Genomic DNA, 26,063 nt, shown 5'->3' with positions numbered 1-26,063 from the left:
CTGTGAATGTGGGTGGATTTGAGCTCAGTCCCAGCTGTGCTGGGGTGCTCAGGGGCAGTTTTCAGCCTTTCCCTGCCCAGTGGGAGAGATGAAGGTCCTCTGGCAGTAGCAGGCACCCAAGGAGCATCCACAGGGGGATGTACCAAGCATCCCCTTTCTGCCTCCCAGGCTGCTCCCCTGTGGCAGAGGCATCTGCTGGGCACCAGCAGCAAGGTGCTGTGTCCAGACTAATTGCACCTGTGTGCAGAAGGCAATGAGGCTGCTAAAGGACCAGGGGCAAGCTGTGAATCCACTGAAATGCCTGCGTGGGACTGAGGCAAACGTTTTTGCTTTGTGAAAGAATTCTGAGATGGCTCTGTTTGTCAGCAGGAGAGGGGAAAGTGACCTCTGTGAGCTGTGGTGCTGTGGGGAGCTGCCTCAGGTGTCCATTGCAGTGCATCCCAGCTTTTCCTGGTGTCCCCAGCTCCGTGTGTCCTGGGTTTCAGCTTTTCTGCTGCTCTGGGCAACCAGTTTCTGTATCCTCACACTCCTCTCTTGCTTCAATCTGATGACAACCTGTTTTCACCTGCCCCTAATCCTCCCTCAGGTACTGCTGCTCTCCCTGTGTGTCTGCACTGCCTGTGAGCTCAGACATGTGATTTATACCAGCCCCAATTCACCTGTTTGATGCTCCTCCGTCATTTTTGCCTTCCTGAAAGGAATTTTGCTTCCATAATTTCAATAGGCTGTAGTGGGACAGCCTTAGTGGGGAAACAGTCACAGGTGACTTTTGTGGGCTCTTACAGAAATCATGGATCATCCCAAAGAAGGATCTCCTGTTCCCTGGGATGGACACAGCAGAATTTTGCATGGTATCACTGCTGGGTGTCAGTACTTCTGTGCCTGTTCCAAATATGCCTGGTATTGGCCATTGAAAGAAATTATTTCTGTAATGAGAGGAGATCACTGAATTTAGGGCACTATTAAGATTGAGCTCCTACCCCCCCCCCCAATGTTTTACTTAAAGCACAGGTTTATTTTTTTTTTCCTGCTGTTTTTTCTTGTTAATGTTTAACACAGAACTTTAGCATGGCCTGAGGAACTGCTGCTTGTGGGGCTGCTCTTCTGCAGAGGGAAGGGGGAACCTCTTCAGTCAGGAGTTACTTTGCAAATCAGATATCTCCTTCCCCTCTTTCCTTTTCAGGTAATTAAGGAAATGAAGCTCCCAGGTTTTTCTGCTGACCCTTTTACATTTGTAAAAGTGATTTTGCTCTCTGCTGTAGAGATTGGGGTGCCATGGGATGAGACTCTGCTCTGGGACTGCTAGATATTCTTGGATATCCCCAGGGCTTGTGTGTGCCCCCAGGCAGCAAAACCCTTCTCTGTGGGTTGTTGTGGACATGAAACAGCTTGGAAGTGACCAGGCCATGGAGAAGAAAAGTACTTGAAAGCTCTAAGCACAAAGATGTTCAGTTCAGAAGGTCCTGGAAGCTGGAGCCCAAGAAGGATTTGGTGACCGTGTCCCTGCATTCTGGTCCTGCTCCTGTGACACCTCCTGATAGCAGAGGGACCCTGGGGCAGCCAAAGCCTCAGGCTCATCCCTGAGAGCCCTCCTGGGTAACCTGGCTGTGTTCCCTTGGGACACCACGTGTGTGTGCTGGAGCTGGCAGCTGGGATGGAGCACAGGACAATGTTTGGCTGCAGATGCTGAGCCAGCCACAGGACTTTGTTCAGGGTAGCAAATGTGGGGAGAGGAGAACAAAAACGGGGGGAGAGGCTGGAATGCAGATGATGGCACACTGACTCTTCCTGTGCCAGCTCAAATACCCCCTGAATTTAAAGCTTTTGTGGGGTGTTAGGATGGTGCTGGCTCACTGATGGTGCCTCAGATGTGAAGCCTCTGAGCTGATGCTGAGGCAGCCGGGGCTGCACCCACACCTGGCCCTGTCAAGGTGCTGGATCCATGCTGGTGTAGCAAGAGGAAGGTGCTGGATCCATGGCAGGAGAGGTGGCTTCCCAGGGTTTGCTCTGGCTGGTGCATCTCCTCATCCCAGTGCCTGTGACCATGCCCACCCTGGGGAGCCAGACAGGCTGAGCTCAGGGGCTGGAGTATGGGTGATGTGCTGTGCACCAAGAGGATGTTTTGGTGTCTGCCAGCCCTGGGAAAAAAGGTTTTTCCACTGAGTCACTTGCTGCCTCTGCTTTTTATGAGACTGCACTGAGATCTGGGGGAAGGGGAGATGGAAAAACCCAGCCCAGATCTCCCTGCTCTGGCAGGACCAGGTCCATGCCAGCACAGCTGCCCCATGTTTGCTTCTCAGAGGGAGTAGTAGACAGACAGCAGCATAAATAGAACAGGCTTGGCTATTTTAGGACATTGATTACATGATCAGTGCATCAAAGAAAATTAATGAAGTAAAATCTTCACTTTAGCTGCAGCTGGCAACATGGGCTTGGGTGGAGCAGAGCAGGGATGGGCACCTTGGGGCTGGTCCCCAGCCATGGTGGATGAGCCATGAGGGCTTCTGCTTCTCCACGTGTTCCTCCTTGAGGCTGCAGTAGGTGGAAGGTTTCCCACGTGTGCCACTGTTCTGGTGTGACAGTGCCACCATTTGGGTGTGACCCTGCCACTGTTCTGGCCCTGTCCTGCTGTGCTCTTCCCTGAGCAGCAGTCTGGGGTGAAGAAACATTTGGGGGAGGGGGTGTCTTAATCTTAATAGTGTCCTAAATTCAGTGATCTCTTCTCATTACAGAAATAATTTCTTTTCATGGCCAATACCAGGCATATTTGGAACAGGCACAGAAGTACTGACACCCAGCAGTGATACCATGCAAAATTCTGCTGTGTCCATCCCAGGGAACAGGAGATCCTTCTTTGGGATGATCCATGATTTCTGTAAGAGCCCACAAAAGTCACCTGCTTGCACAGGGGGTGATGGCACCAGACAGGCTGGGTCTAGGCAAGGGGGAGCGTGGGAGAGGGATGTGGGTGCTGTTCTGGTGATGCACACCAGTGTCTGCAGCCAGGGACGGGGTTTTCCTTCTTCTGGAGAAGTTTCTGAGTTCCTATGGAGCTGAGATGGTTGTACCACTCTTTGCCTGAGCAGCAGTCTGGGGTGAAGAGCTTTTGTTTACTGGTGGGGTTAAACCCAGGCTTGTTTCTGGTGACTTAGTGCCAAGCAGAGATCTTGGCAGGCAGAAGGAAAAGGCTCCAAGCCTTGGGAGCTGGAGCTGTTTTCTGCCCAGAATTCTTTGCAGCAGGGCTGAGCACTCAGGACAGCTGGTGGTGAGCCCAGAGCTCCTTCCACAGCCCTGCTGGGATCACCCTATCCCTGCCCTCCTTCCCCATTCCAGCTGGGAAGCTGAGCTGCAAGGGAAAAGGGCAGCAGCCCAGCTCCTGGCAGCACAAGGGCTTGTAAATACTCATACCCAGGCAAAACAAATAGATAATATTAATTGGGGTTTCAATGCCAAATAGAAGCAGATGGTTTATCAAGGTGGAGAAGGCAATGTTTGAGGGCTTCAGATAAAGTGGATGAGCTAGGAGCCACTCTTGAAAAAGAAGATAAAAAATATTGAAACAGCTGCTAAGAAGGGCTCACTGACCACTAGCAAAAATAGCCACAAAATTTTGTTAGTGTAAATTAATCTAAAAATGCTTCTTTTCTTCTTTTTTTCTCCTCTTTCTTCTCCATTGAAGACCACTGGTGATTCATGACAAGTAAAATGTATATCAGAAGTCAAGACTGTCCTGTGGGGTGAGGTTTTGCACTAATAATGGTATAAAACCCATTTATCTCTGCAAAATGGCTTTGGTAGCAGGCTTCTGATAAGATTTTAAATGGATTTTTAGTCAGGGCCCTGTAAATCATGCTCCAGGTCATGCAGTGCTTGTCACATGTGCCTTCACTGCTCTGAAACAACTATTGCCACTTTTTACCTGCTGCCAGAGCCACTGCTCTGTGCTGGCCCTGGGAGCTGGGTGGAGATGGGGCTGATTGAGGGCTGGAGCTGCTCTGCATCATACTCATCCTCACCGTCTCACCCCTTTCCCTATGATGATTTGCAGAGCAGAGCTCAAGTTTGTCCCTTAGGGCTGTGGTCTGTTGCCTGGGGACAGAGACAGACAGACAGCAATCAGGTTTGTGCTCAGAGATGGTGTGGGAGTGTGGCTCCTCAGCACAAACAAAAGCCCAGCATGCTGGAAGAAGAGGCTGGGGAGTTCCCTCTCCATTGAGGGAATAAGATGTTGCCTTTTCTTGAAAAATCTGTTATTTATGGATCAAACTCACATTAGGTCATGGGTGCTCTGCTGGGCTTCCACTCGGGACACCTGGGAGATGGAGCCAGAAGAGCCTCATGGTCACCTGTGGAACTCAGAGCAAGAGGCTCTGCCTGTGCCACGCTGTGTGTGCCCAGCTCTGCTGTAAACCAAAGGCAACTCTGACACAGGAGAGAGAATGATGATGAAGACTCTGTAGATACCAGAAAGCTAATTAATTACTTTATTGTACTATACTATATACATTTTATTTAAATTGAATCCGTTAAGCACTCACTCTGCACACAACTGCTCACACTGCACAAAATTTCGTGGCTGTCACCCGACAGTCCACACACACACACACACACACACACACACACACATCCTCTTGGCCCTGATAGGCCAAGGAAACAAAACATCTTCACTTTGGCTAAACAATCTCCATATTGCATTCTACTTTAGCACAACACAAGCACAGCAAGTGATAAGAACTCTGTTTTCTCTTTCTCTGAAGCTCAGAGAATGCGAATCTCAGAAATCTTTGAGAAGAGTTGTGCCTTGCTTTTCTCTGTGAGGAGAAATGTGGCAGCACCTCTCAGCAGTGCTGACAGGAGGTTTGGTGTCCCCAGCACTGAGGCTTGTCCCTGTGCTGTCCCACACTGGGGTTTGTCCCTGTGCTGTCCCACACTGAGGTTTGGTGTCCCCAGCACTGAGGTTTGTCCCTGTGCTGTCCCACGCTGAGGTTTGTCCCTGTGCTGTCCCACACTGAGGTTTGTCCCTGTGCTGTCCCACACTGAGGTTTGGTTTCCCCAGCACTGAGGTTTGTCCCTGTGCTGTCCCACACTGAGGTTTGTGCCTGTGCTGTCCCACAGAGTGCCAGCAGCTGCTGTCCCCCGGGCCCATGGCGTACACGGCGCCTCCCTCGCCGCCAGGGCCCGTGGGCTCTCAGTACTGTGTCTGCAAGGTCGAGCTCTCCATCTGCGGCCAGAACCTCCTGGACAGGGATGTCACCTCCAAATCCGACCCTTTCTGCGTCCTCTTCATGGAAGTCAACGGGAAGTGGGTGGAGGTAAGTCCTGCTGATGTGTGGATTTGTTCCTCCCTGGTTTGCTCGTGCCTCCCTGAGCAGGAGTGGAGACTTTCCTGGTGCTCCTGAGGCTGTGTGTGGCACCAGTGTGTGAATTGTTCTGTGTCACAACTGGTCCTTCCCCCATCAGTGCCTTCTGCTTTGTGCTGGGCATTGGCTTTAACTGCAAATTCTGGTTTATTCTGCTTGGTCTGGGAGGGAGCAGGGTAGGCAGAGTATGGGTATGTGGTGGATACAGGCACCCACATTGGGTGCAGCAGAAAATGGGCATAGAGGGATTTAAATCATGTAAACCAAACAAAATGGGAAATTAGGTGTTCTCATTCAGGTTCTTGCCCAAGGAGCTGGTGAATGGCCAGCACCACCTCAGGTGTTCAGCAGTGATCTCACCTTCAGCAGGAGAGTGTAGGGGAAAACCTCACTTTGCCACACCCTGCAATTAACTTTTTTCAGCCTGGATGAGACTAATGAGCTTTCCAGCCTTGATAGGTGTCATCTCTGACCTAAATGTGCTTTTCAGGAATTTTTCTTTCTGTCAGTAACGTCTCAGTCCAGTGGTTTTGATCCCAAAGCCTTCAATGCGATATAAATGTGTGCTGCTTTTAGGTTTTTGTTTTTCTTTTCTTCTGCTATTTTTAGCTTCTTTCTAATTGGCACGGCAGGCACAGGACTGAGCCTTGAGCAGCAGCTTGCTGGTGGTGTCAGCAGGGCTGGAAGGGGCTGGCACGGGGTGTGGTGTGCTGGTGCCTCTGAGCTCTGCCCAGTGGCACCTTGGGGACACTGCTGGCATTGACTCACAGGTGTCAGGGGTGCTGTGTGGGTTTGGCTCGTGGCTGAGTGCCAGGCAGGGTCAGGAGAGGTGGGATTGCCCATGAGAACCTCGCTGGATGGGATGTTGGGTGGACTCTTGGCAGCTGATGGCTCGTGGTTCACAGCTACCCCCTTGCTCTCTGTGATTTTGGCCACACAGATGTGCCCCTTGCCCTAATGGGGACAGAATAAGCTCATTGGAGCCCATCCCACCCTACTGCCCCTTTGTCCTCCACACCAGATTAGGGACATGTCCCAGGCCTTGGTCCTGCTTGTGGTGGTGGGTGTGCTCCTTTGGCACCAGCCCTGGTGCTGGTTCTGAGCTGGGCAGTGGGGCTGTGGCACCAGCTGATGCCAGCAGGGAGATTTCTGCTCACTGTTCTTTCTAGCTGTAACATTTGTTCCCAAATACAATTATTTTGTCTCACTGAGCTTAATAGGAATTTAAAATCTTTGTGAATCAGCCTTGGAGGAGTGGGGGAGGGAGGGACAATAAACCACAGGCTGGGAAGTGAAGATGGGTGATGCTTAAATGTTCTACCCAGTGATGTCATCTCACAGAAGCCATGAAAGAGCTGACCTGTGGTGCCAGGAACAGGGACAAGGGACACATGACTCAGCCCTGCAGCTACCTTTGTGCCACTGAGTCATCCAGGCAGTCCTGCACCTTCAGCATCAGCTTCCCTTGGCACTTCGGGCAGTTGGGGCATGAAGCACCTCCCCATGCTGGGGATGCCTGAAGGTCCCAGCCAGCCTCCCCCTGAACACTGGAAGACTCTCACAAGGGCTGCTGCTGGAGATGATTTCCTGGTTTTGTGCTCAATTTCCCAAATCATAGAATTGTGGACTGGATCCTTTGGGAAGGAACCTAAAGATCACCTCGTTCCTACCCCCTGCCATGACCCTTGCTTGAAGCCACATCAGCCTGGCCTTGAACACTTCCAGGGATGGGGCAGCCACAGCTTCTCTGGACAGTCTGTGCCAGGGCCTCACCACCCTCATGGGGAAGAATGTCTTCCAAACACCCAATCTAACCCTGCCCTCTGTCAGTTTGAAGCCATTTCCTCTCGCCCTGTCACTCTGTGCCATTGTCTGAAGTCCCTCTCCAGCTCTCCTGCAGCTCTTTCAGGTGTCCTAAGGTCTCCCCTGAGCCTTCTGTCTTCTGAACAATCCCAAGGCTCTCAGCCTTTTCTCTCAGGAGAGCCACTCCATCCCTCTAATTGTCTTTGTGGCCCTTTGAGGCTCTTATCCAAACAGATTTTTTTAATTAGCCTGGCTGCCTCTTACCAACCCTTGTGCTTTTCTGCTTTTTGGTGGCAAAGGCCCTGTTCTTTCCTGCAGATGTGAAGGGGATGGCAGGAGCTGCTGGCAGTGAGGGATGGTGGTGAAGAGGCCTCATGTGTGATGGTCACCAGCAATGTGGCTTGTGCCCACCAACCCAAAGCTCACACCTTGTGCAGCTGCCAGCTGGGGATATTGTTGTGCTTCACACTGGCACTGGGCAGGAGATTGAACTGTTGGATCTGGGGGTTGAAGAAAGCCCCATCACTCCCAACCTGGCTGGGATTTTCATACCCTTCCTTCAGCCACTTCTTCCAGAACAGAGCTGGAGATGGGACCTCAAGTTATCTCCTTCAGGCTGGGGTCTGGCTGTGAAAGGACTGGTTTCTCTTGGTCCCTGGCTTCCCAGTCATTCCAAGAACATGGAAGGACCTAAAATCCATCTCTGCTGCCTGTGCAGTCCCATCTCCTAGAGCTGGAGGGGGATTTGTGTGTGTTGTGCAGCTGAAATGAAGCAGAGCTGTGGGTGCCTCTGCTCCTGGTCCAGCTCACCCCTGAGCTGAGGCTCCTTTGGTAGGGGATGGCAGCAGAGAGGGTTTGTGTGAAGCTGTGTGGCCCTGGCCAGCTCACAGCCCACTGGTGTTGCTGGCTTTGGTTCCCTAGGGTGCAGCAGGTGGCTATTCTGGGAACACAGCATTTACTTTAGTAAATTTACTTTACTTCAGTCGTTTCTTGGCAATTAAGACAGACTAAGCGAGCAATTGCAAAAAGCCCCGTGATGGTTGGGTGTATAAATAGCAAACTCACCACATTTCCACTGAGCCCCTCCAAACCTGCCTTCTGTGCTGAATGAGTTTCTTTGGGACTAAGGTATGTGTTTGCTTGGTTTTTTTTTTTTTTTTTTTTTTTTTTTTTCTTTTTTTGGAGGCTTTTTCTGCTCTGCTTATTCCTGGCTCAGCAGCCCTGGCAGACATCCCACGGTCCCACAGCCTGGTTGGTGCTGCCCAGGGATGCCAGCTGCTTTCCAGAGAGGTCTTGCCCTGGATCTGGGATGCACAGCCTTGCCCAGAACTGGGTGTCCTGGCTGCAGGACAGGGTGGAATGCCAGCCAGGGTCACAGCATGGCCAGAGGCTTTGTGCTGCCCCACAGGGAGATGGGATGGTCTTTCCAGACACTGAGGGCAGCAGCTTTGATAAAATCACACTGGACAGTGCCTGGGTTTCCTTCTCTTTTAATATCCATGTTACCATACCCTGGGATAACAGGGTGATGTGGCAAAGTGCCAGTGCTGTCATAACACCTTCCACGAGTCCAGGCTGCTCAGAGCCACATCCAACCTGGCCTGGAGCACTCCCAGGGATGAGGCAACCACAGCTTCTCTGGGCAAACTGTGCCAGTGACTCACCACCCTCACAGGCAAGAATTTCTTCAGAACATCTAATCTACACCTGCCCTTAGTCAGTTTGAAGCCATTCCCTCGTGGTCCTGTCACTCCAGACCTTTGTCCAAAGTCCCTCTCCAGCTCTCTTGGACACCTTTACATGCTGGAAGTTGCTCTGAGGTCTCCCCAGAGCTTTATCATCTCCAGGCTGAGCAGTGATACCAACATGATACCATCTGCTGCTCTTGTGACAGAGCTCCTGCTTGCTTTGCAGGATTCCCCCCAGCTCTGGTGTTCCTTGTTCAGCTCTCAGGCTCTGCTGCCCCTGCCCTTCCTGCCCCTTTTCAGCTTCACAAGGATATTTTGCATGTCAGGCTCTAAACTTGCCCTTTAGCATGCCTGGGAGGGAATGTGGGTTCTGACATGAGAGTTCAGACTCTCCTTGCCCAGGGACTTCCAGAAGTAAATACACCAGCCTCAGTTTCTGGCCAAAATCCTGGGGGTTTGTCTTTGTGCAAGCTCATCACAGCACCCTGCTGGTGCTGCCACCCTTCCTGCAGTGTGAGCTGTAGGGTCTGGGACCAAAGTTCCATTGCTCAGAGCAGCATTCCAGGATCTCATTGTGGCTGTCCTCAGGGTGGTGTTTTGGCTCCCACAAGGCTTTCTGACCACCTGTGCCATGCAGTGCTGTAAACCCACACTTCCACCAGCTGCCTGCCAGGTTTCCTCTGCTCCTCTCCCTGCTCCTGGCTGTGGGGTGCTGCAGAGAGCTGTGGTGTTTCCCCTCTGACAGTGGGTTCCCCACATTCTTCCAGTCTCCATTTCCCCTCTGTGCCTGCCCTTCCAGTTCATCATTGCTTCCAGCCTGCTTGCAACAGCTCTTGGTGACAATATCTACTGAAGTTTTGTCTCTGGGCCCTTTCAGCCTCTTGTTGCTACTAATGCTTGATGAAATCTATGAAAAAAGGGACTGTGGTGATGGTTTTTTTATCTTTTTATCTATGGAAGGCCAATAAAAAAGAAACCACATGGATGTTTTGGGTTGAGTTCCAGAGGGAAATGCTAGAAAGTTGTGTGCTGGCTCATGACTCTTCTTGTTTTGCTTGTCCTTGTTGCTGGCTGCACAGACTAGAAGAAGCAAGTTTGGCATTACAGCTGTGAGGGTCTGCTGAGGATAAGAGGTGTGAGAGAGCCTCAGCTCATGGGAGAACAGGGCTTAAAGCAAATGAAGCAATTCTGGCTTCAGTGATCCTCGAGTCCAGCTGAGCCTTGGCTGGGTGGGCACTTCCATCCTGGCTGTTGGGTGGGGAGGGTGTCCATGCCCCCATCCTCGGGAGGCAGCTCTGCCTGATGTGCCCTTGTGTGTTTAGATGGATCTCAGCTTGTGCACCCAGGTGTCACAGCCTGTGTTTGGGACAGCTCTGCTGAGGGCTTGCTGTGCTCATTCTGGTGGTCACCATGGGCTTTCTGGGTGGCTCTGGCTGAATTCAGTTTCAGTGACAAAGCTGTAAAATGCACTTGCCTAAATGCCTCTTTTTCTCTGCAGCTGGACAGGACAGAGACAGCTGTGAACAACCTCAACCCAGCTTTTGCCAAGAAGTTCATTATTGACTACCACTTTGAAGAGGTGCAGAAGCTCAAGTTTGCCCTGTTTGACCAGGACAAGTCAAGCACACAGCTGTATGAGCACGATTTCCTGGGCGAGTTCTCCTGCACCCTGGGCACGGTGGGTCTGGGGTCCCTGCAGCAAAGGGGACCCCAAAACACATCAGAGACAGGGATGTGGTGAGGTGGCAGCTGTTCTTCTCACCCCATGCAAGTTCTCTGGCTCCTTCCTAGAAAGACAAATGTGATTTGCTTGTCACCCTTCAGCTGTTGAGGTTGAGCTGTTGCACATTAGGGAATGTCTGCTCGCTCCAGTCTGAGCTAATCATGGTGTGGTTTCTGCTGGTGCTGGCAAAGGGACATCAGCTGGAAGCTTCTGGCTCTGTCTTCACCATGGGGTATAGTAAGGGCCCAGTTTAGGCTTGGGAAACTTCCAGATATTTAAAGTTAGGATGCATGTAGTCTGCCTTTCTTTCACAGTTTGGGTTTTCTCTTTCTGAAAGTTTTGTCCATCGCTGTTGTGTAGCAAAACATTCCTCCTGCTTGAGCATGTTGGTGCTGGAATGTGTCTTCTGCTCTTCCTGTGGAAAAGCTTTTGGGACACAATGTGATTTATAAGTTTTTGGAAGGTCTTTTCATTCATGAGCCCAGACCCTGTTAGAAGCTGGCAGCTGCATTCTCCAAATGTCTTTGTCCTCTGGCTCAGAAGCTGGGAATGAGGGGGATTTTTTCCATCTTTTTGCAGCATCCAGCAGCTGAGGGCTGCTGTGGTACCTGGCACAAATGCAGAGGCTGGGAGAAACTGCTTCTGTAGTGCTCAGTGCTGGGACTGGGCAGGAAGGAGGGGCTGTAATAGGTGGGTCAGCATGGGCAGGGAGCCCAAGGTGCTCATGAGCACAATTGCTTTGCTCACAGAGTGCAGCATGGCACTGCATGTGGCAGGCAGCACCAGGGCCTTCACCACTGCCAGCTCAAGAGCTTGACAGGTTAGAAGAGCACTGACATTTACAGGGTTTGAAGTTTAATGACTGGAATTTTGGAAGTGGTCTGTGATGACCTAATTCTGCTCCTGCAGAAGTTTAGAGATGGTGCAGGCAGCAGCTCTGGCCTGTGTTCAGTAGTTCAGCTTAAACCCATCCTTTACTGTTAGTTCTGCTGTGCTGAAACACTTCCAGCTCCAGAGTGGGGCAGCTCAGCAAGGGCTGCTTGTGAAAGTCATGTCTTGGTGGAAGCAGAGAATTCATGGACATAAGGATACAGCTGGAACCTTGCTGTTCCTGAGTGTGGCTCTGCAGCAGCCCAGGGCTCTGCAGGCTCTTGCTGGGGAAGAACATTATCCATGTGCACTGGGGAGGAAGGTGGAAGGGTCTGAACCATCTTCTCCTGCTTGTTGGGTCTCCCAGATGGTCTCAGCCCTTCTGGTGCTTGGGAAGGTGATTGTGTCAGAGAGGAGCCTGCACAGACCCTCCTGGGCTGTGCTGATGCTGGGGATGGGCAGGTGCTGGCAGGTCTCACATCCAGGGGCTCTCTCAGAGCAGCTGATGGTTTTGCCATGGTGGCATCACTGTCTGCTGTGTATTTGGGCACAGCCAGTGGGTTTAGCCTGTCAGGAAGAAGAGAGCTTGGAACTCTGCAAGCTTACCCCAGTATTTCCACTCTGCAAAGGAGAACTTGACCTGTGCCCAGTTTTTGCAGCAGTTCCAACATCATCTTCTTGGTGACATTTAGTCCTCAACAGGACACCAGCTTGGAATGGAGGAATCTTTTAATTTCCCCTTTTCCCCTGAAGTCCTGTTTGCCTCCTCTCCCTGTGGCCAGCAAGGGCTGGCAGCACAGCCCAGCTGTGGAGCAGAGGTGGGCAGGAGGGGTGGCACTTGTGCAGGGTGAGGAGACGAATGAAGCAAAGTGCATGAGGGCTTGTGGGTTCGGCCACCCTGCCTTGGGTTTCCTGATGGTTGGAATTTGCTTGGTGAGATGTTTCCATGAGCTGCCAGAAGCAGAGAACAGCTGTGGGCACCAACAGCTGGGCAGTGAGAATCTGACTTTTCAGTTCTGAGTTTGCACTGGAGCTCAGTCAGATCAGCCAGGTTGCTTAGTGCAGCTGATGAGGTCTGTAGTAGGATTTAAAAGGAGGCCTGGATCATTCCCAGGCCTGTTATGACCTCTGTGGCCAAAGGAAATGCAGCAGGGATCAGACTCCAGGCTGGAGGGTGTCCATGGTTTCTGCAGCCAGGGCTGTGAGGTTTGTCCTGCCTGTTCCCAGTGTGGCACAAAGATCTGGTTACACTGCCTGGTGATTCCTGTGCACCAAAAGCACTGGGACTTGGCTGGCTCCTCACAAATGTAAAGGGTTTTTGCTTTGAAATTGCAAGAATCAGGATCACAGAATGGTTTGGGTGGAAAGGGACCTTTAAAGCTCATCCAGACTCGAGGGGTCACACTGGATGTGGGATCAGGGCACTGGTGGCTCCAGCAGGTTGCTGGATCTCCATGTGGGTTATCTGCACCTCATAAGGAAAAATTACAGGTTCTCCAGATCTGAAGGAGACTGAAACTCACTGAGCTGGGAAAGATCTCAGGGTTTAATTAATTTCCCAGTTTATTCTGTCTGTCCTGTTACAAACCAGAAGTGAAGGGAAGAACTTTGCGTGCCTTTGGGGGTGCTGTCCCTGCTCAGGGGGTCCAGAATGATGCTGGGGGAGAGCATCCAGCTTTAATCAGGATCCACCCATGGAAACATGTCCTGCAATCAAGGCTAGCAGGGGTCGTGGTAGAAGTGTGTGAAATGGGCCTTGAGGGAGTGAGTGGTGATGTTGCTGGGAACAAATTGCAGTGGTTCTGTCTGTGTGAGGACCCACTGATCTCCCCCCCTGGTCCCTGGGTTCCCTGAGGGCTGGGGTGTCACTGGTGATATTCCCACTCTCACAGCCATCCCTGCATATTGGTGCCTTTCTTCTACTCCTGCAAATGAACCTGAATTAACCAACATGAGCAATGATCAGTTGCTTATGAGTCTGCTTTTGATCACTTGTACAATCATGGCTTTATTGTCTTTGGCTTCTCTAGATTGTCTCCAGCAAGAAAATAACACGGACTCTCCTCCTGGGGAATGGCAAGCCAGCTGGCAAGGGCATGATCACGGTAGGTTGGCTCCTTTGTGTTGCTGCTGGGCCTCTGAAGGTGGATGGGGGCAAGGCAGGGCACTCACAGGGGCTCCAGGAGATTGGGGTGAATCTCTTGAATATTTTTCCCTTTGCCTCTTGTTTTCCTGGCCACTTTGGTCTGTTTGGAGGACAGTTTATTTGGGACAGGACAGTTTATTTGGGACAGGATCTTGCTCAGTGTCTGTCCTGTTCTTAGCACTGTGAGTCTTCAACTTCTGCTTCAGTCTCAGAAATAAAAAATGCCTCAATCTGCAGAAGTACAAAGTAAATCTGTGCTGCCGTTGTTTGTTATCTGGTAGAAGGCGCCTGCTCAGACCTCTCTGGTGCAGTGACAGGTAATAGGGCTCATTCCTTTTGCAGGGATGGGTGATTTTGTTTGTAGGATGAGGATGTGCCATGGCAACAACTCTCATGGCAACAGCCACTGCTTCTGATCCAGACCCCTTCGGGCAGTGGCCTTCCTGCTGCGGATCTCTTCAGCAATGTTCTTTTTGAAAAAGAAGAGACTAAATTTAGGTGTGTTTCTGCCTTACCTCAGCTCCCATCATTTTTGGATCTCTGCTGTGTTAGGGGTTTTGTGAAATGTGCAGCTGGGCTGCAAAGTTGTGGAAGGAAAGGCCAGCAAGGAGTTAAACTTCTGTCAGGTTTAAAAGCACTAGAGAGGTTTAAAAGCCTGGGACCTGCTCCATCTCCCTTCTGTTTGCTTTAGGGGAAGATATTTTTCTCTCCTAATTGCTGCAGTTAGTCTTTAAATGCAAGGGGAAAAGCCACAGTGAGGTTCAGAAGTGGGGCCATTCCCAGGGCTCTCACATCCCATCTGCTGCTTGAGTGGGAAGAGCTGGAAAAGTTTCCAGCCAAGTTCAAAGGTTACATGCTTTAGAGAAAGGAAGGTCCTGTTGTGTCACTAATGTGCCATTAAACATCCAAGGGGCAGAGGCATCTGCTTCATTTTGTAGAACTGATATGATTTCTTGATCTGGGTTTTTTTTGTCCTGGCCTGGAGTGGGTGATGACATCAGGGCTGTGTGTGTGGGCACCTTTCCCTTGGTGCAGTGCTGGAGAACAGGCTATGGACACCACTGGAGGAGCAGGCTCCAGGGAGTTTGGAGCCAAAGTCTGACTTCCTTGTCCTCATTCCCTTCAGTTGTGCCCAGCTATCCATTTTCCTGGCTGAGATGCCACACAGGTGAATGCAGCTGAAGAGCCCTGGCTGAACACATGGGACTGAGTTTGAAGAGAGGAGATCCCAAAGCAAAATTCTGTGTTTGTAGAAGTCAATTTTAAAATCTTGCTGCACCCCTGTGCTGGACAGAGTGGTGGGGATGTTGCTACTGTCCATGCTGGCCAAGAGAGGATGCCACCAGCAACTGTGACAGGATGGCACAAGGACATTCCTGGCCTGTCTGCACAGCCTGGTTTTTACATAGCCCACAGGAGCCCCAAAGTGCTGGATTCCAGCTGGGCATGCTTTTGTGGGGCTGAGGAAAGGGCAGATTTCATCCTCTTCCCTGCAGTTTCTCTTCCTCCTGCTGGTTTTGGTGACTGCTTACACCTGCCAGGGATTAGGTGGGAGAGAAAAGTAATTCCATGGCATGGCAATAGGGAACTCCTGTATGGAGCAGAGGGGAAAACTGGGGTTCATGTGGCTCCTCTGTGCACCAAAGAGTTGTGTCCACCATGGGAAGGCCAGGAGGTTGCCCAGGAGCTGTGGCTCATCCCCTCAGCTGCCCAGGCAGATGCAGGAGCTGCATCTCTGCCAACTCCCCAGCTCTCCTAAGTGCCAATAACCCTCTGATTGCTCCTTCTGTAGAAAATTGTCCCCTGGAGTTCTGCAAGTTTTTCTCGAAGCCTTGGTGTAATGACAGTGCATGATTTCAGTGCAGGACAGCCCCTTGTGAGAGCCAGCAAGCAACCATTCTTGGGACAGTGCACATGCACAAGGACAATGTCCAGGCTGTGCTCCTGGCTGTCCTGGTGCTGGCTCCTGCCCTGGGAGAAGGGGGATGCAGCTGGAAATGCTGGGGAACAGCTCAGCCCACCTCAAGAGATCAGAGAAAGGAGAGGTGAAGAGCAGATGCTTGGGCAGGAAAAAAAAGACAAGTGATTCAGGAAATGGCTTGTAATAAAAGTGAATAAATGTGGGGTTTTGTTATAAACATTCCTTTAAAATACCAAGAGACTGATTAGACCACATTCCAGACAAAACTGGCCCACTGGGGGCTGGCAGCCAAAGCCCTTCTGGAGCATGTGGGAATGAAGTCTCTCCAGCTGCAGGGGTCTGGGCTGTGCTCCTGCCTGCTGCAGCTCCTCAGGAGCACTCGTGGGCTCTTCATCCTTGGGGCTGCCTTACCAGGAGCTCGTCTGGAGACATGGCTCAAGTCCTGCCTTCCACCAGCATTTCCCCTGAGGGAAATGTTCCCCTAAGGATGTTTTTGCCATGCCCAGCCCAGGACATGGAGGATGAGGTGGCACATCTTGCTGGCAAGGGTTCAGATGGCTTCTCCTTCCTCTTGGCTCAGTCCTTGGAGGCTTCTCCTCCTTGGAGGTCCTGAAGGAGCCCTGGTGCAGAAAAGCCATGTGAGACCAAGTCCAGCATGACACTCAAGAAAGGGGTTGTGTTTTTTACCAGAAACACAGTTTTTTATGCTGAAAATGAATGCAGCCTTCCCTTGTCTTTCAGATAGCTGCCCAGGAGCTCTCAGATAACAGGGTGATTACTCTGAGCATGGCTGGCAGAAAACTGGATAAAAAGGTGAGTGGAGCTGTGTCTGGGGGATGCCATGTTAAATTTCTGCCCTTGGGATCTAAGGAAATCTCTGCTTTGGGTCTAGCAGTGACAGAAAGCAGTCCCACTGGAGAAAACTTAAGGATAAAACTGGGCAAGATCCTCTGGCTGCTGGGCACAGCTGTGCCTCAGTTTCCCTGTTGTCACTATTCATCATCACACATCTCCAGGTGGGAGGATTCTGTGTGTATCAGCATGTCTCAGAGACAGCAGATTTACTGCCTCAGGGGCAGCTTTTGGAATTGCCTCCTGACAGAGCTGGAAGTTTTGATGACCCTTGACTCCATGAGCTGAGAGCTCCTGGCCTGTCACCTTCAGCCCCTCTGGAAACGGGGCAAAGATCTGCTTCTGTACCAAAGTGTAGGGCCTGTCCTCTCCCAGGAAGTGAGGATCTCACAGGGACAGGGAGCACAGGAGCTTTGCTTTGAATGTGATGCACAGGAAACATTCTTAAAGCCTCTCTGAACAGCATCTTCTGACCTTATTTACCAGGCAACCAGAGCTATTCCTCTTGAACCACTCCTGTTGCTAAGCAATCCATGGGAATATTATTTTTTCCTTTTTCCTAGTCTCTCCAGAGCTTGTTTTATTGGCAGGATGGCCCTGGGTTTCTTTGAAAACAGGGTAAAGCAAGCAGCCAGGCAGGAGGGTATTTGCTGGGGCAGAAGATGGGGCTCACGCAGTCCTGTTGTTAAAATTCAGTGGGTATCTGGTTTATCCAAGTTGTTTTTCCCACCTGTTGGAAGTGGCTGTTTTCTACCCTTCTACTTACCCTGCCTAGTGCAAGGAGCCAAATGCTCCAGTTAGGAGGTAACAAACAGCTCAATTTCATCTGTAGGTGTCAGCAGAAAGGTTGTGCTCAGTGACCACTTGCTGTCACCAAGAGCTGACAAGGGTTCTTTGCCAATTCCCATGCTGCTGGACAGAGCTGCAGTGCTCAAAGCCCTGCTCACAAGCAAAGGATGCTCAGGTCACTTAATGCAAATTAAAATGGCCCTTGAACAAGGATATTGGAATATTGGATGAAAACCAATATTTTTTGTGTCATTTTTGGTTATGGTTGAAATGGAACTGTGGGAGCTGGGTAAAACTTGTTTAAGCTTAGGAAAGACAGTGGAAAATTGAATAAACAAAAGAAAACCAAGGCTAAGGTTGCAGCCTGGGGAGTTGCAGCATCCTGTACCACAGAGCACGGAGCTGGGAGCACAGCTACAGGCTCAGACATTATAGGGAGGGACTGGATCTCACAGGACTTTGTGGTGGGGTCAGGGATCATCTTCAGTGCACACACCAAGCTGAAGCTGTGCTCATCCCTTACTGGCAGCTGTGCCACAAGCCCAGCCTGGAGCAGTGCTCAGCCCCAGGCAGCTCCTTCTGCCATGGCTGCCCTGAGGCTGGGATCTCTTTGAGGCTGCAGTCAGGTCCTCCTCCCCATCACATCCCATCCTCTCCACCTGCATCTCACTACCTTGATGTAAATGTTGAAACTGCAAAGCAGGAGCATGTCAGCAGCAAATTCAGCCTGGGGCTCTCATACCTTATGATCAGTTCTTGGGAGAGTTGTTGAAAGATAAAATATCTTGCAGAAGAGGAGGCATTTCCACCTGGGGCCAGGCACGTGGAGCCCAGGGCTGTCTGTGCCACCACAGCAGTGGGGACAGCAGGAGGGCAGTGGTGCTTCAGCATGGCTGGGGGACAGCAAGTGCTGCAAGCCAGAGCTGCTGCTGGAAGCTGTGATTTAGGGAGCTGTATCTGTGATTTAGGGAGCTGTGTCTGTGATTTAGGGAGCTGTGTCTGTGATTTAGGGAGCTGTGTCTGCTGGAGGTGCCAGCTCCACCCTCCTTCTCCATAGTGTTTTAAACCAGTTTGGATCATTTCACTTCTTGGATCGATTTGCAGATCGATCCGGTCTGCTGAGCTCCTTTGGTTGCTCAGTTTCCACCTCCTGCCAGGTTTGCAGGGGTGAGATGTGGGTGGGTTTGATGTTTTAAAATAGCAGCCCACAATCTTGTGGCTTGGAGGCATCTCCCACCCTGCTTTGAAGAGAACAAGGCCGACTGGACTTGCAAGCCAGGCTGATGCACGTGGGATGGCAGCAAATCCTTCAAAGCTCCCCAGTGCCTCCACCAGCCCACGCTGGGCTGCTGCTGAAGCTGCCTTGGTGGGAGGTTAAGCCAGCACAGGCAGGGTCAGGTACCCACCACTGGTTCTTTAATCCATCTGAGAAGCCTGCAAGTGCCAAGCCCAGGTGGTGGGTGAGGGATGAGAGCTGTGCTATAGCCACAAAGCTGCAGAAGGAATGGCTTGTGTTTCTAGCCTACCAATGTGTGAAAAAGGGTAGGAAAAAAATAGCCTCATCTCACCAGAGAGCCTTTAGGGTCTGCTTCTCTGCAGAAGAATTTTGACTGAAGCAAGTTGTAGTTTCCCCAAGCCAAAACACTTTGCAGTGATTTACTTTTTTGGCTGGCTTCAGAAACAGGATTTAGATGGAAATGTTGATGGATTTTCTGCTGGGACATCATTAGAACCCATGTGCATCCCAGCTGCCATCTCCTGGGCTTGCTGTGGACAGGAGGTCCTGGGGTGTCCACATTTCCCCCTTCCCCATGCACAGCCCCTCACATCCCCACTGCATCACTCAGAAGCACAAACCCATAAAAAGTTCCTCCAGCTCTTTGAAGGATCCAGACACCCACTCTCCTCTAGGAGGAAAACCCAGCTGAAATAACTTAAATTCTCCATAGATTGTCTGGAATATTTGGGATTTGGTTTCTTCTTAGCAACTCCTTGGGTTTTTTTCTGAATGGGAATGAAGCTCTGCCTAGAAAAGCTGGAGTTTCCCTGTCGGTGCCTTCCTCCTCCCGAGGCAGCCCCCGAGCTGATCCCAGCAGAGGGGTGTGTGTGCACGTTCCCACAAAGCAGAGCCTTTGTGGGGGGATTATCTGAGGAGATGCTGGCAGCACAGGCAGCACACACTGACTCAGGGCTGCCTTGCTCAGGGTGTTACATGATCCCTGTCAACACCAGGGCAGCTCGCTCCTTAAAGACTTCCTCTGCTTATGCTTTGCTGCTGTGTGTAGGAGGGTGGATTTTCTTCCTTTCTCCCCCAAGACATGCACTTCAAAATTCTGGTTTTCCTCTGAGGCTTTGGATGTTTTTCCAAGCCCAAATGCAGCTGCCTCCCAGCTGGGGCTGTTTTCTGTGGCATCTGTGTCCAGAAAGCTCATTAGGTACAGGCACACGCTGGGGTGCCAACACACCCAGCTCACAAAATGTGCTGGGGAAATCCAGGGGATTCACACAGCCAGGAATTCACACAGCCAGGACACTGCCTGTGGGTGCTGCCTGTTTGCCAGAGTGCCTGACCTGGCCCCACGAGGACAGGAGAGTGTCTGCAGGGCTGGCAGTGACACAGAAACATCTCCCTTGGACCTCTGCTGCTTGCAGAGCACCATGTAACCCATCCTGTTCTTCTCCCTCCAGGACCTTTTTGGGAAGTCAGACCCCTTCTTGGAGTTTTATAAGCCAGGTGATGATGGGAAGTGGATGCTGGTTCACAGAACAGAGGTGAGCAAAACTCCAACCTGAGCTGCTGAGACACCTCCATCCTCACATCAGCTCCTCTTGCCCTTCATGGAGTTATCCATTGCCTGTAGAGCAGGGTGGGATCCAGGGATTTCAAAACCTCACAGCTTCCTGGTGTCCAATTGAGGCTGCTGGACTCCAGCAGATGAAGGTTCACTGGGGCCAGCAAAGTCCTGAAATATTTTCTGTGCACTGCTGTATCCAGAATGCAGAGAAGAAGATGGTCTTGAAGCCCGTGATAATCTCCAGTCCTGGGCTTAGACCCAGCTCTGGGCCACTCTCCTTCCACTTTCAGGAGCATCAGGATGAGCTGTGACCTGGGGAGATGGTGGAGAGAGGTGGTGTGAGGTGGGGAAAGGTTAAAATGAGCTTTTTCCCCACCTAAGCTGGGTGTTGAGGCACCTCCAGTTTCAGTGCAGGAGCACCCTCCTCATGTCTCTCATGAGCCAGAGCCACAGCCAGGGAGGCAGAGAGCTGTACCAGGGTCTTGGTGGGTGTGAGCAGGGCCAGCTGAGCCCTCCTCTCCCTCATTTATACCTGCTGTGCTAATTTGGTCTCAGCTGGTCACTTCTCAAGCTGCTAAAGCCAGTGGTGTTAGGAATACCAGGCACAGCATAGGCAGGGAGAAAAAGGCTGGATTTTGCTTTAACAATGGACTAATAAGTACTTTTCAACGGCTTGCTTTCTTCTCCTCAGAGCTTGTTTTAATGCTCTTTTTAGTTTGTACATAGTTCCTGTCAGCTGGCAGAGAGGGGAGGGGGAATCACTCGAGGGGGGACTCACAGCAGCTTCCATGGCAGAGGAAGAGAGCTCCATCTCACCCCCTTCTTTCTCCATCCCTTTTCTTGTCCCCTCAAAGCCTGGTTAAGGAGTTGTACCATCACAGGAAACTGCTGTAACAAAACACAGGGGGAGCTCAGGTGGAAGGAGAAAGTGGTGTTTGTTTACAAAGTCTCTCCATATGTTTGGTTTTACCACTTCTGTGCAAAGTCCATGAGGATTTCCTTCCCTCACACACCCACAGGCACGTGAGCACCAGGATGTGGGCAATGCCTTGTGTCCTGTGCTACCAATCCAGGCCATCCTTACAACCTCAGCTCTGCTGTTTATTTTCTGGTGCTTTCCCACACACCTTTCCATGCATATTTAGCTCACATCAACCTTAGTATTTCTCCTGTGGGAGCAGGCTGGGACCTTACTTGTTTTTCCCCTCATGATTCAGTGTGTGTAGCTGGGCTTTGACTCAACAAGATGTGTTTCTCAGATGTGGGGGTTTGGAGTGGCCCCCAGCCCTTCCTTCTGGAAGAGGCATGGGGAGGTGACTGTGCACCAGCCATTGCTGGGATCTCTAAAAGCCTGTCAGGTTTGTGGGGAGCAGATGTCTGTACTGGTGTTTCCTCTGAGTTGCTGCCCATTGTCCTGTCTCACTGGATCAAGGTCTAGACAAGTTTTCTTTCAAGTAATGGATGCTCCAGCTTGCCTCCATCTTCCCAGCCCTGCATACATCCAGCTGCCCTGAGAAGGGGTACCATGGTAGGTGACCCATCCCTGGAAGAGTCCAAGGCCAGGTTGGATGGGTTTGGAAGCATCCTGGTCTAGTGAAAGGTGTCCCTGCCCATCGTGGGGGACAGGAACTGGATGGTCTTTAAGGCCCCTTCCAACCCAAACCATTCTATGGTGCTGTGACCATCTTTGTGCTTTGAGGCTGCATATGAAGAAATAAAATTCTCCATTCCTGCAGCTTCCAGTGCAGGAATAGACCCAGCTTTCAGTGTGGTGCTGGCATTTCCCCTGCCCCAGCAGACAGGGCAGGTGTGACAGGGCAGGAGGGATGCTCTGCTGCAGCTTGTTGTCCAAGCACAGATGTGAAAGCTCACCTGGAACTCTGGATCCTGCCCCACCCACCCTGGTGACCAGGCAGCATTTTGGGATGTGTGGGCTCCCCCTGCTCTCCCAGGCTCCTGGAGGAGGTGTTTACAAATTCAGCTGAGCTGTTCCTGCCCTGTCGGGGTTTCCCCCACTCTCAGGAAGAGCCTGGCTGTCAAACAGGATCCCAGGTGCTCTGCAGCTGTTTGCCCACAGCAGCAGCAGCCATGGATCTCTTCCTCCCTGCTCTGTGCAGTGACTGTCCCAGCTGCAGAGATCCAAGGCCCTTCACACCAGAATCCCCCGTGGTTGCCTCGCACAGGGAAGGGTTAATTTGCTGTCTTGCACAGGAAGGGTTAATTTTCTGCCTCGAACAGAGAAGGGTTAATTTGCTGCCTTGCACAGGGAAGGGTTAATTTTCTGCCTCGAACAGAGAAGGGTTAATTTGCTGCCTCGAACAGAAAAGGGTTAATTTGCTGCCTGTGCCTGACTTTCTGAACATCCCTGCGAATCTCTCTTTGTGAGCACCACACCTTTGTGAAAAGGGATCTTTGCCTGCCCTGCAGGCACCTCTGATGTTCACAGCATGTGCCTGGAGCCCGCTCCAGTTTGCTCAGGTTTCTACCAAGCAATTGCATTCTCTCAGGAAATGTCAAAAAGCATCAATTAATATTTCTCCAGCCCAGGCAGCAGATGTTACACAGATGAGACAAGAGAGCTTAATGTGCCCCGGGCAGATTTGGCTTTCCAAGGCTGCTTGCAGCATCTTGCTGCTCCATCTTCTCAGTGGTCAGAGCCCAGATGGATTCAGGCTGTGTTTGGGTGCTGGGGGGCTCTAAGCAATGAGCAGGGGGCAAGCAGAGGATGCAGAGGGCAGAAATGGCAGCTGCTGGCCCAGGGGTTGTGCAGTGAGTGGCTGTGCCCGTGCTCAGGCATTGCTGTGCCCGTGCTGCCCAGTGTGCCACAGCTGTTCTCTCAGGCAGATTTCCTTAATTGCTCCCATGGGTGGATCAATCACCCAGCACAATGAAAACAAACCTGGTTTAACTCACACCTGCTGCAGCCTGAGACCAGCACACCTGCTGTGTCTCAGTTATGGAGGCAGGGGAGGGCTGGGACAGCTTGCCTGGCCTGGCCCACCAGGAGCTGCTTCAGGGTCACTCTTGGAGATGTGTCCCTGCTTTGTCCTGATCTGTACCTGTGGGTGTGCCCGTGGTGACAGCATTCCTGTGCTCCCCCCTGCAGGTGATCAAATACACCCTGGACCCTGTCTGGAAGCCATTCACTGTGCCTTTGGTGTCACTGTGTGATGGAGAGATGGAGAAGATGATAAAGGTAGTGGGGAGCCCCCTGTGGGGATTGACTCTCAAACATCTGAATCCCCATGGCTGCCTTATTAACAAACCCCAAAGCAACAAAAAATTCCTCGTTTGGGGTCTCCAGCAGGAGAGGCTGGGGACTCCAGCAGCTCTGGCAGGAGGTGGTTGCTGTTCCTGAGGCTGGTTGTGCTCTTTCCACCCCAGGTGGTGTGCTATGACTACGACAGCGATGGGGGACACGACTTCATCGGGGAGTTCCAGACCTCGGTAGCCAGGCTGTGTGAAGCCCAAGATGCCTCTCCTGTAAGTGCTGACATGCTTCTGGGGAAGAATGAGGAAGAATGAGGAAGGGGCTCCTCAGGGTTGATGGTAGACTTTGGTTCTTGCACCCTCAATCTGTGCTCAGGGGAAGCCAAGTCCAAGTTCCTTTCTCCTTCCACCCCCACCATGAGTGACCCAGGCTATGGCTGTAGCTGAAACATCTGGGCTGGGGAGAGCTGAGGCAGGCTTTGCTGAAAGTCAGGCTCTGCTGGGTGTCTGAAGCAGCACCCCTGATTTGGAGGTGCCCTGTGGTTTGTGGGGCAGAAGGGCAGGTGTGAATTGCTGCTGGGGCTGCATCTGCAGCAGGGGCAGCCTGGTCCCCAGGAGTGCAGCTCAACACCAGCTTTGTGCCCAAGGTGTCCTCATTTTGCCCTGAAGCTGGCCAAGATCCTTGGCAGATGCCTCCTGGTTGAAGGGCTGCTGTGAAGACCCCTGGATAGCAGAGCTTTGCACTGCTGTCTCACCAGGATTGCAGGCCAGGAGATCTTAGCCAAGGCATGGAGAGGTGTGAAACAGCATGTGTGGTGCACTGAGTCTTCTGCCTGGGGAAACTGAGGCACAAAGGCATGAAAGTGCCCTGTCTAGGACTGCACAAGGTGGTGGTGCCAGAGGCAGGCACTGAGCCCATTTTTCCTCTGGATTTGCAACCCATAGCCTGGCAATAAAATCTTCCTCCTCTGCACTGGAGGGTGGCTGCCCCCAGGATGTGCTGCTGGTGGCATCTGCAGCCACGGGGCACAGCCCAGCACTGCTCTCACACCAGGGCCTGTCTCGTGTGTTACAGCTTGAGCTGGAGTGCATTAACCCCAAAAAGCAAAAGAAGAAAAAGAATTACAAGAACTCTGGGATCATCATTGTCAAGTCCTGCAAGGTGAGTATGTTACCGAGATGTTTCCTTCAGCCCTGACTGAGCTTCTCCAGCTCCCCCCATCCCTTATCCTCTGCCTCCCTTGTGTTTCCAAGGGCCTGCATAGCCTGAATAATGATGACAATTGCTGAAACACTGCTTTTTTGGTTTTTCTTTCAGATAACCAGAGATTTCTCCTTCCTGGACTACATCCTGGGAGGCTGCCAACTGATGTTCACTGTAAGGACTTTTGCTTCTCTTTGCCCTTCTCTTTTTTACTTATAGTAGTAGTAACACCTATGTGATGGGCAGAACTGGGGAGCGAGGTTCAGTGTGAGATTTGACACCAGCTTGGGATGACAGGAGCTGCCCATTTTGCTGTTAAACCATGTGGGTTTGGGGATTCTGGGGATGCTGAGGTACATCCAGCAGCATGGAGGGAGCTGGCTGGACTTTGGCTGAATGCTAGACTTTCAAAAAGACCCTCTGACCCTTCACAAAGTGTCACCAACTTCCCTCCCTATTTCAAGCTTTAGCCACCCTCATTTTCTTTATGGCAGCTCTCCTTATTCTGAACCCAGATGGGAGGCTTTGGGATGTTATAGAGATGGTTTTCTGCATTTTTACTGGCATTTCCACCTTTTTTCAAGCTGGACCACAGCTTGTCAGGAGTAAATAAGCAAGAACATGGCAATCCTGAGTGAAACCACCACAATGCAGAAGTGGGCTTCTCAATTTCTGCAAACTTTCCTGGTGCAGTACCCAGAGAGCTGCAGGCACTCGCAGTTAGATCAGTTTGTATTTTGTTGTTTTTTCTGAAAACATGATGGGGGAAGAGTAGGAGGAGGAGGAAGAGTTGCCATAGGAACAGCAATGATTGGGAGAGCTTTTTGTGTGCTGCTCTGCCTCTGTGTGCTTTGGTCTGGGTGCTGGAGAGTGAATAGAAAAGAAAATCAGTGAATTTATTGGTAGTACGGAGCCCTTGTGTGAATTAGGTTTGAATGCAGAAATTTTCCCCCCATCTAAAGATCTGCTGGTTATTGGAGGGCTCCTCCTCCCAAGGCATCTTTGGTCCAAAGGGTGTGTTTCCAAAGGGAACACTGCAGAAACACCTGAGCTGGCAGGAGCATGCTGCACACACCCCCTGCAATTTGGAGAGGCCACTGGTGCCCTCCCCACCGAGGGAGAGGAGGGCTGAGGCCAGAGGAAAGGGTTTTGGGCTCAGCTGTGTGCCCTGTGCTGAAAGCAGAGCAGCTGTGTCCCTCCCAGACCCAGTGCCTGAGTCTTGCTGCTCTTGATGGCACTGCTTGCACCAGCAGGGCCCCTGCCTGTCTCACTCCACCCCACGCCGTGCCTCAGTTTCCCTCTTGCTCTCTGGCCATGGTGGCTTGGCCAGAACTTGTGCAGGGGTGTTCCAGAGGTGAACCACAGGTTTGGAGAGGCTGTACAGTTGTTTTATAAAGAAGTTAGGTGTTCATGGAACCATAGGGGGGTTTGGGTTGGAAGGGACCTTCAAAGATCATCTCGTTCCACCCCCCTGCCATGGACCAGCTTGCCCAGGGCTTTGTCCAACCTGGCCTTAAGCACTTCCAGGGATGGGGAAGCCACAGCTGCACAACTTGTGCCTCACCACCCTCACTGTGCAACATTTCTCCCTTTTCTCCAATCCAAACCCACACCCTAGCAAGTTTAAAACATGTTCCCTTGTCCCGCCGTGCCCTTTTTCCAGCCACCCTGGCACAGGGTGGTGGCACTTCCTGGGCTGTGA

The 26,063-nt window shown here is 51.5% G+C and overlaps 1 protein-coding gene across 5 annotated transcripts in view; it reads left to right on the top strand.

Annotated features, from left to right (window-relative positions):
• Positions 1–26,063, top strand: part of CPNE2 (copine 2) — a 45,922-nt gene that overhangs the window by 7,012 nt on the left and 12,847 nt on the right. For all 5 annotated transcript variants that reach the window (XM_071440661.1, XM_071440664.1, XM_071440665.1 and 2 more), the window contains 9 exons: positions 5,116–5,312; positions 10,350–10,529; positions 13,475–13,549; positions 16,253–16,324; positions 19,841–19,924; positions 23,054–23,143; positions 23,332–23,430; positions 24,233–24,319; positions 24,476–24,535. In XM_071440661.1, coding sequence (XP_071296762.1) covers positions 5,145–5,312; positions 10,350–10,529; positions 13,475–13,549; positions 16,253–16,324; positions 19,841–19,924; positions 23,054–23,143; positions 23,332–23,430; positions 24,233–24,319; positions 24,476–24,535 — 915 coding nt within the window. In that variant the 5' untranslated portion in view covers positions 5,116–5,144. The remainder of the gene's footprint in view (positions 1–5,115; positions 5,313–10,349; positions 10,530–13,474; positions 13,550–16,252; positions 16,325–19,840; positions 19,925–23,053; positions 23,144–23,331; positions 23,431–24,232; positions 24,320–24,475; positions 24,536–26,063) is intronic.

The sequence above is a fragment of the Agelaius tricolor genome, unplaced genomic scaffold, assembly GCF_023055355.1.
Source record: "Agelaius tricolor isolate 1412-34295 unplaced genomic scaffold, bAgeTri1.0.p SCAF_15, whole genome shotgun sequence".
Classification (NCBI taxonomy): domain Eukaryota; kingdom Metazoa; phylum Chordata; class Aves; order Passeriformes; family Icteridae; genus Agelaius; species Agelaius tricolor.
The sequence above is the reverse complement of the archived record's forward strand: the minus strand, read 5'-3'. Positions and strand labels throughout refer to the sequence as shown.